This window comes from Epinephelus moara, chromosome 21 (genome assembly GCF_006386435.1).
Source record: "Epinephelus moara isolate mb chromosome 21, YSFRI_EMoa_1.0, whole genome shotgun sequence".
In the NCBI taxonomy this organism is placed as follows: domain Eukaryota; kingdom Metazoa; phylum Chordata; class Actinopteri; order Perciformes; family Serranidae; genus Epinephelus; species Epinephelus moara.
In genome coordinates this window covers 15,711,284-15,720,854 of record NC_065526.1, presented here as the reverse complement: position 1 = coordinate 15,720,854, position 9,571 = coordinate 15,711,284, and the positions used below count along the sequence as shown (strand labels likewise).

The following is a 9,571-nucleotide window of genomic DNA, read 5'->3' as shown; positions in this document are numbered from 1 at the left end:
ACAAGTGAAGCAGCGATATTAAACACAAAGTGACGAAAAATAATCATATTTGATGAGAATATGTCAAACAGACTCATTTTTTTGTTTATCTGGGTGGATGTTGTGTGTGATATGTTAAAATAAAATGGTAGCATGTCCCAGAATCTTATTTTGCTACTTCCCCCTTTGTCTCAGGATACTCTTTGCCTTATTGCATACTTGTATGTCTATTTATACCATCGTAGTGCACTAATATTTGCATTTACATTATTTCCTCAGAAATATGCCCCAAAAAAGGGGTTTTGGGCCCCCTGAGATCAAACGGCTCTGAGCTGGGGCTGCTTGTTATCACCTTTTGATGCCCCATGGTTTAGGCTAACAAGAAATAATGAAAAGGTAGTTTAAAACATGCTAGCTGGACCTGACTCCTGGCCTATAATGTACATTTAGTGATTTGTCAAACAAATGTGGATCTAAAGAGCACATCTTTAGTTTTATGCAGGTTAAGGTCCACACTGCAGCATGCGTGGACCATAGAAAGCAGTCTTTGCACCTTTGTTAGGTCTGGGATGTCACTTCCCATCAGCTTTTCATCATAGTACGCCTTTCATCACAGATTTTAATGGCTTTCCATTCACAGTCCCGTCTTCCCCCCGGAGATCCCTTGATATCGCGAGATTTGTGTGACGTAACTTTTAGCGCGGAGTTTGTTGTTGGCGGAAAAGCTCCGAAGTCAGAACAACAAACTATTTCTCACAGCCGCAGACTGAGTTATAGTGACATATTTAAGTGTTAACCGGTGAAACATTAGCTCATGACTGTACGGTGGTTTCAGGAAATGTTCATTTAAAGAATTATTGCACTTAACGACCAACTAAAGCGGTAAGTTTCTTCTTGTTTTATCAGATAAACTGGTTGTTAGCTAGCTTGACAGACGAGCTAACAGTAGCATGCTAGTTGTAATGAGGAAGACAGCAGCGCTTAGACTGAAATAAGCTGTACACATTTCCTATCCATCTGTCGCTCTGTTATGTGAATACAGCTCTTCGTACACTGTCCACCTTTACATTACTTACCAGTTGGAAACGTTTATAATAAAAATATTTCAGTTACCAGCCTCTTAAGTTTCTTCCTTTCTCTCTCAGATGGAGTTGTCTCCTGTCTGCACTGACGGCATCAGCACAGATGGATGTAACGTTATTAAATCTGACAGAGGGCCCCGGAGAAACAAAGTCTCAAGTAAGTTCTTCATGACTTAAAAACATAATCTTTGAGTACAGATGCACCATTATATTAGCATGTTATGGTCTAGGGATAATATTAAATTGAAGTAGTAGTATTTGCAGGTCAATATTTTTGTGTATTTTGCTTTATAACTTTGTACAAATGTTAAAATAGTGATAGAATAAAATTATCATTGTGAAAGCCTCTAACATAGGCATGCTTGTAAAGCTGTCACTCTCGCACCTTTCAGGTGCACAACAATCTGTTGCACATATCTACTGATGTAAGTGATGAGAAAATATGGCATTGGATTCAAAAAGCATGTTTAGATTATTTGCATACACGAATAAAAATACAGTTAAAACATTGTGCAGGAGAGGTTAGAAGCCAAAAATGGCTCATGAAGAAGATACCTCCCTTATTAAATAACAACCATCATACATAAAAAGAAAAAGATAAAAATGAAGATTGCATAATTGAATAAGAGTTCCCATGACAAAGTATTACAGTATTGTTAAAGATGTACAAGATACTTACTTAAATTTACAACTAATTGAGATAAGTGTTGTGCATCTGTAACAGTATTTTTTCCTGTTTTCTTCCAGGGGATGTGGAAATAGATATTGACTTGCTCTACAAAGCCGTCCCTCAGCTGGCCAAGGTTTTCCGCATCATAGACAAAATCGGAGAAGGTACGTACTCCACCTGTGGAGTTTACAAGCATATACTATTTGCTTAAGAGAAACTCCTGTTTAAGATTGTTGATCTCATTTTATTTGTTGGAGAACAAGAGGTGACGTGTTTATGACAAGTGTATCTGTGCACCAGGGACGTTCAGTTCGGTGTATCTGGGTGAGGCTCAGATGCGGGATGGGAAAAGAGAGCTGTTTGCCCTGAAGCACCTCATCCCAACCAGCCATCCTACACGCATCGCTGCTGAGCTTCAATGTCTTACTGTTGCTGGGTGAGTGTTGTGTGTTCATAAAGGGATATACAGGATCCTTTACTATGCCCCCAGACTGCCAGACAACCTTTTGTAGAACTGACCAGATAATGCAAATTATTTTAGGTGGCATTTTAAAATACATTTATAGATTTTGCTTTATGCATTGTTTCTATAGGACCTTTAAATGACAACTAAATAATGACTGGTTAATATTGGTAATATTAAAAATAATCATAAAGCTGTTCTATTGATCTGTTGATTCATGAGGGCTAGTATTGTTTTGACTTTGTGAGTCTGTGTATGTCATGATGCAAATACTTTGCATCAATGCTTTTCAAGATTGAGTTACTTGAGTCTCTTGAGGAATCGTTTCAGCAGTACAAGACATCGAAATAAGTTTTGATGTCTCACCACATCATCACCACATTTCATTTTTTCTCCCTTTGCAGAGGCAGAGAAAGTGTGATGGGGGTGACTTATTGCTTCAGGAAGGAGGACCACGTGGTGATTGTCATGCCCTATATGGAGCATCAAGCTATTGTGGTATGTACATTGTCAAGCAGTATATGGTTACTGTGTTTCAGTGACATACTGATTTTTACTGGGACACAATCAGTAATGTAATCCTCAAAAATAAATCATTCAGTAGGTACCTTGATGTAGTTCTTGTTTCTATGTTTGCAGAAATGTCTTTAAAACTTCTGATCTAATACAAATGTGTTTATCAGGACATTATTGGCTCACTGAGCTTTGAAGAGGTCCGTCTGTACATCTATCACCTGTTGAAGGCTCTGAGACACATCCACCAGTTTGGTATCATTCATAGAGACATCAAACCAAACAACTTCCTCTATAACAGGAGCAGCAAAACGTGAGTTGACATTTTATGAGTTAACATATCGCTGCGTAGTTTAGTTTTTTTCCAACTTTAGAAATGCTGAATCAGTGGGCACATAAATCTGTTAATTTCAAATGTTTAAAATGTGTGTGTGTGTGTAGGTATGCGCTGGTGGACTTCGGCCTGGCTCAGGGGACAGCAGACACCCAGATTGAGCTGCTGAAGGTGGTGAGGCAGAGGACATCACAGAAAGGTGGCGGGTCCACAGGGAAACAAGACACCACACAGCGGAGTAAACCACAACCTAAACTCCCTCCCAAGACCACCACAGCCTCGACCTCACTACCTCCGAGAACCACAACCTTGCCACCTTCCTCCTCCTCTTCCTCCACCACCACCACATCTTCCTCGGCCACTCGAAAGGCGCTGGTTAAAAAAGCACGTTCTGTCACCACCACTGCCACCACCACCGTCACCACCTCCACCTCTCGCACAAAGCACACAAAGGTGTCCGCACTTTTACCTTCACTGGTGTTTCTGAGTCTTTTCTTTGTCCAGTGAAAGCAGAGTTGTTGATTAGTGCACAGTGGGTTTATTTGGGTGTCACTCTCCTGAGTTTAGGTTAAGAAATTCCTGTATGGATATGTTGAAGTATCTCTGGTCATCAGTGCATCTGTTTGTCTTCATCTTTGTGCAAAAATGTGTTGGCTTTAGCTAAATTCCATGTTTGTTTTCTCTAGGATTTGACAGGACTACGCAAAGTGCCACGGCCTGTGTTTGGAGAGAGGAACCTGAACAGCTGCACTGCAGCTCCATCCACCGCCAAACAAGCTGCCATTAAGACCGAGGTAAGTAAGGTGGGAATTTAAGTTTTGGAAGACTAAGAGGTTTCTCTCTTTATCATATCTCAAACCATTCAGGATAAGATAAGCTTTATTGTCTCTCACAAAGGTGACAGAAATTCTCCTTTGGCAAGGCTCAAATTCACATTTAAAACACACATCACATTTAAAACACACAAGGGGACTGAAAAAACGGTATATGACTGTGCATGTGTGTATTTTTAATATTGTTGACAAATGAATTAAAGTTACGACAAATTAAGGCCCCTGGGACACAGGCGTTCCCAGCTGACATTACTGTCTTTTGGATGCATGCTTGTCAGGAAGGGGGGGTTAAGTAACGCTTCAAAATGAGACTAGGGGGTAGAAGAGGTTAAAGAGATGCTTTTAAAGGGTATTATGGGTGTTAATGTCTCAGTGCAGTCATTTATTTTTCTTCATAAAAACTTTGTATTCAGTTGGTAAAGCCGAGCAAAACAGAGGACCCAGCCAGCCGAAGGTACTCTTCAGCCAGCCGGGGCCCGCTTCCTGTCAGGACCCAGAACGCCAGTCAGAAACCTCAGAAGGCCGTGCAGCAGGGCCTCACCTGTAACTGCTACATGACCGACCGTGTCTGCAACATCTGCCTGTCCAGGTAACTGAAGAAGGAGGGGAAAATTGTCATTAAAGGCCAATTTTACACGCCACTTTTTTTCTAGGATGGCAAAGGCATAACCTGCCTGACTATTCCTCTTATTGGCTGGTGCTCATCACCTTTGTTGGTTTGGTTGGTTAGATTTACAAGGAGTTTGGCAGGTCATGGCTTCACCATCTTAGAAAGAAAACTCACAATTTTTCACACCATATGTAACACAATAAGTCCTCCTTAATGAATGTGAACCTTAACCTTCTCTCAATGATTTGTGTGTTGCACTTTTTAAACCGCTGCTTCATGTTGTTTTTAATAAAGGAAGCAGCAGGTGGCTCCCAGGGCTGGAACTCCAGGTTTCAGAGCACCAGAAGTTCTCACAAAGTGTCCCAACCAAGGAACAGGTTGGTTCCCCAAACAATGACTATTATAAATGATTGTCAGCCACACAGATATAATGACGGCTATGTAAACCTGACTGTTAATCTTAAACCTTGACTTTCTTACCCTCTCTAATTGTTACTAATGCAACACTCTCCTGTCTTATCCTCCTGTACTGCAGCCATAGACGTGTGGTCAGCTGGTGTGATCCTGCTCTCACTGCTCAGTGGTCGTTACCCATTCTTCAAAGCCAGCGATGACCTGATCGCCCTCACTCAGATCATGACCATACGAGGCTCCAGAGAGACCATCCAGGCTACCAAAGCATTTGGTGTGTATTAATATTTTAAACTGATCTTCCTGCTTCTGTGTAGATATAGTTGGTGTCCGGTCACAGTAAGGTGGCTTGGTGAGGGTGAAAACAGCCTACAAATGCCAGGAAAGTGCTTTTTAAATTCACGCAAGAGACACTGTTACATTTAATTCCACATGTTTCGAGACAGTATAGTGGCGCTGACGTTACTAAATGCCATTAGCCTATACTTTGACAGTGGTTTCAGGGCTGTTTCTGGTTAAACTAAAAGGATCTTACTCTTTGAAAAAATGTCTGTCTCTGTAGGGATCCTTTTATTAGTCTTGTCAGGCACTAATAATAACTATCTGAGCCTGTCGGTGGCAAAAACTAGCACTTATAGTGGATGTAAATTGACGGTGTGACCATGCCTTGAGTGTTTACATTGCAAACTGGCTGCTGCTGTCGCTCAATACTGAACCAATTCAAAAAATGTTGTTCCCTTTAACTTTTTAAATTTATTAAACGTGCAGAAGGCCACACCAAAACTCTTCAGCATGGTACCAAATGCTTTGTGTTGTCCCTCAGCGTAAAAGAATGTGACTTATTGTGGGTGTAACTATTGTGATTAATCCGCCAACACAGTTTATCACCATAGACAATCACTGTAACAATGCAGGAGGACTTACATCAGCCTCACTGTGATGTATTGAAGACTCTGTGCAGATAATGAACCTGTTTATGGGCTGAACTTCATTCAGGCAAGGCTGTGGTGTGCAGCAGAGAGCTGCCTCAGCAGGACCTCAGGACGCTGTGCGAGACTCTGAGAGGACGAAGGCCATCACCAGACGATGAAGTCACACCGCTTCCTGAGGCCAGCAAAGACTCCACCGCCATCAGTCATCACAAAATCCAAGATGATACACCCACACACCGTCCCGCTGAAGGAACATTCAAGCAACACAAACACGAAGCAGGTGAAACTGCTTCATCTCTACCAAACCACCAGGAACATTCAGGGAACACAGGAACCCCTCGCCTCATCAAACAGAGCTCAGAGACGAACTGTAAGGTGGAGGAAGATGAGCGGGGCTGGGACAGAGTTCCTGATGAGGCCTACAAGCTGCTGGACCGACTGCTGGACCTGAACCCTGCCACCAGGATCACAGCTGCTCAGGCCCTGCAGCACCCGCTGTTCAAAGACCTGTGAGACCGCACGCTGTCACGGGACCAGGAGTCTCACGTCAAAACAACTTAAGCTTATTCTCTGCAGGAATTATTGGTTACTTGTGATCAGTCTCACCAGTGAAGATGAAAGACAATTCCAGATGCACGTGTTTTGTAACAAGCTTAGTCCACTTAGCATTAATGCTGCATTTCATTTACCCTGGAAGTTGGAGCTGGGAATGATGTCACACCCAAGTTGACCGCATTCAAGTCAGGAAACCAAGATGTTGTACTAGTTGGTAACGTGTTACGCTGTATTTTGCGCATACAAACGCTGTAGCAACAAGTTTACAGACAGAAGTTGGACAGGACTGTGTGTGCGACTGTTTTAATGTGGCACAATAAGACAGAAGCGCTAATAAACATATTCAGCATTCACTACTGTTTATGCACAGAGTAGCCATCTTGGATTTTTAGGTTGGGTTTGGTGAGGCTCTGCTGGCTTTTGGAGTCAGAAATACAACTTCATGGAGAATTTGGAAACTTTTACTTCCAGTGCAACTGTAACGCACCGAAAGCTTCACTCTGTCCATGATTTCTGTGGTTTCCTCTTGGATGCCTGCTGCTTACGTTTTGGCACCTGGCCTTTTCCTTTTTATAAAGCTCCGACCTCACCTGTGTGCTGTGCCCAGGAACGTCCCCACCACAGCAGCACAGAGTCTGATAAGTCTGATGTTTTAAGCAAAGTAGAGAGAAGTTTACATCCCTGTTTGGTTAAATTACCTGAACACCACAACTGATACATCTCTGTGTGGGGAGAAAACATTTCCTCTCAATTTTCTCTCTCCCACTGACCCATTAAATGGTTCATAGATTTTAATATGACTATCAATTTATGACAGGTTTGACTTGCTGGTGCACACACCTGCAGTTCATGGCAGCTACGGTACAAAGTACTTTCAAAATGGGCATTTTAAAGGGCTCTGGATGTGCACTGTTAACTATAACGAAGAGACAGGAAGAGTATTGACTTGAGCCAGACTATTGGCTTTTGTGTCGATGGTTGATCGGTTTTACAGCTGAAGGTACCCGATTTTCTCTGTGGAGACACGGAATCGGCAAGTTACAGCTGTACACTGTCTGGTTATATTGGTTTTTATTTTTACACACTGCGTTTTTACTTCAAAGACCAAAAGAGAAGAATACAAAACGTAAGGGATCTTGTTAATGTGGGCTGTCGGCTATAGTGGTTCCGAACTGGTCCAGATTTCTCCGTAGTCATTAGTTCAAGGTCCACACAGTTTGATATTTAGCGTCATACTTTCATTTGGCCATGTGGTTGGCTGGTTTGCTGTTTCTATTAAGCAGCTGTCTGTTAGTCACTCACTCTACAGCAGGAAACAGCACTTTCAATAAAAGCTTGTGCCAAAAATTCACTGTGCTTCAAAATATAGTGTGTTTTTTACAAACTTGACATGTTTCAGAGTCACTTGTGGTCCATTCAGAATGGACCTGAGACCCACCAGTTGGGAACCACTGAGCCAGAAGGTCAAAAAGGAGAAAAACCTTGTTAAACACTTTGTCATAGTCTGAACTGGGTCTTGTTGAGAGGGGATAGTCTGTATGCTTTACTGTTGTCACTGCTGCCAAATCAGCATATTACTGCCATATGAAACGACTATTTCTAAAGTATAAAAGGGCTTTTAATATAAAGCTGCCTATGAATTCCATCTGTTATAAATTGTGTGTGAATTTAGCTGTATGAGAATGTGTCTGTTGCAGATGTGTTAATTTATAACACTCTAAAGTGGATTTTCTAATAAAGGGAGAAAAGAAAGCAAATGGCTGCCATTTACAGTATATGACATCTGACATAATATGTGGAGTATATGAGGTGCCAACTACCTCAGACTGTGTCCTTGAGGCGGCCACAGGTTGGTTTCCAGCCCATGGCCCTTTGTTGCATGTCCTCCCACCCCTTCATGCTATAACTGTTCTATCAAATAAAGGCAAAAAGCTCCAGAAAATTGACCTCCAGCATGCACTGGGGTGGTTTGCAGCTAGGTGTGAAACCGTCGTGATGAGAGTCAGCACCTCCAAATCTGAAGCCATAGTTCTCTGCCGGAAACCGGTGGATTGTCCCCTCCAGGTTGGGAGAGAGTTACTGCCTCAAGCGAGGGAGTATCTCGGGGTCTTGTTCACAAGTGAGGGTAGAATGGAGCATGAGATGGATCAGCGGTTTGGTGCGGCCCCTGCAGCGATGCGGACGCTGCGCCGGACTGTCGTGGTGAAGAGGGAGCTGAGCCGGAAGGCGAAGCTTTTGATATGCTGGTCCATCTACGTCCCAACCCTCACCTGTGGTCATGAGCTCTGGGTAATGACTGAAAGAAAGATTGCGGATACAAGCGGGGCTCAGCCTTAGAGACAGGGTGAGGAGCTCAGACATCCAGAGGGAGCTCGGAGTAGAGCCTCTGCTCCTTCATGTCGAAGAGAGTCAGTTGAGGTGGTTCAGGCATCTGATCAGGATGCCACCCTTTAGAGGTGTTCCGGGCACGTCCCACTGGTAGGAGGCCCCAGGGCAGACCCAGAACACGCTAGAGGGATTACATATCTCGTCTGGCCTGGGAACACCTTGGGGTCCACCAGGAGGAGCTGGAAAGTGTTGCTGGGGAGAGGGACGTCTGGGGTGCTTTGCTTGGCCTGCTGCACCCGGGACCAAGCCTCGGATAAGCGGATAAAAATAGATGGATGGATGGAATAACATATGGAGCATATAGTGTACTGAAAATTAACATAACATTATCATACATCATTACTAATCATCACTGTAATTACTCATAAAGTTGATGAGGCTCTCATTACCCTCTTCTACTAATAGTTTTGCAATTAAGGTGTGAATTTCATAAATTCAGGGTTCTCATGTGTCCTTGAAAGGCCTTTAGAGTTTTTTTTAAAATACACGAATAGTCATGGGTCATTCAAAGTGCTATAATTTTTTATATTTTGCCCATTAAAAGAAATGCTCTGTCTTGTATTTTTTTGCTGTGCTGTGTTAGAGAAGGCAAGAGAGAGACAACATGGTCTGCCATCACTGTAAAATGGCACAGTCAAGCTTCTGTCTTCTTAATTGTGAGTCTTTTTAAAGCCGGCTGGCTTGATCTGTGTCTCAAACTGTGCCCTGTTGGGTCCTTAAATTTGTCAAATCATCAAAATTACTCTGGAGGCATATTTCAGAGGCCATATCTGGAATAAACCAAACCACAACTTGCTCCCA

At 42.8% G+C, this 9,571-nt stretch overlaps 1 protein-coding gene across 1 annotated transcript; it reads left to right on the top strand.

The window, feature by feature from the left end:
* The first annotated feature begins 700 nt into the window (after positions 1-700).
* Positions 701-9,530, top strand: cdc7 (cell division cycle 7 homolog (S. cerevisiae)). Its single transcript, XM_050033736.1, has 12 exons — positions 701-861; positions 1,125-1,218; positions 1,809-1,895; positions 2,032-2,167; positions 2,599-2,692; positions 2,878-3,020; positions 3,149-3,494; positions 3,728-3,835; positions 4,288-4,463; positions 4,779-4,861; positions 5,020-5,169; positions 5,892-9,530. The coding sequence occupies exons 2-12, from the start codon at positions 1,125-1,127 to the stop codon at positions 6,338-6,340; spliced, it is 1,866 nt and encodes a 621-aa protein (XP_049889693.1). The 5' UTR covers positions 701-861; the 3' UTR covers positions 6,341-9,530.
* Positions 9,531-9,571: the final 41 nt, after the last annotated feature.

What these genes read in the sequence shown, in the direction of transcription:
- cdc7 (XM_050033736.1), top strand. Translation starts at nt 1,125, where the DNA reads ATGGAGTTGTCTCCTGTCTGCACTGACGGCATCAGCACAGATGGATGT. An exon ending in CTCGCACAAAGCACACAAAG is followed by an intron (nt 3,495 to 3,727) that starts GTGTCCGCACTT and finishes TGTTTTCTCTAG; the next exon opens with GATTTGACAGGACTACGCAA. An exon ending in AAGCTGCCATTAAGACCGAG is followed by an intron (nt 3,836 to 4,287) that starts GTAAGTAAGGTG and finishes CTTTGTATTCAG; the next exon opens with TTGGTAAAGCCGAGCAAAAC.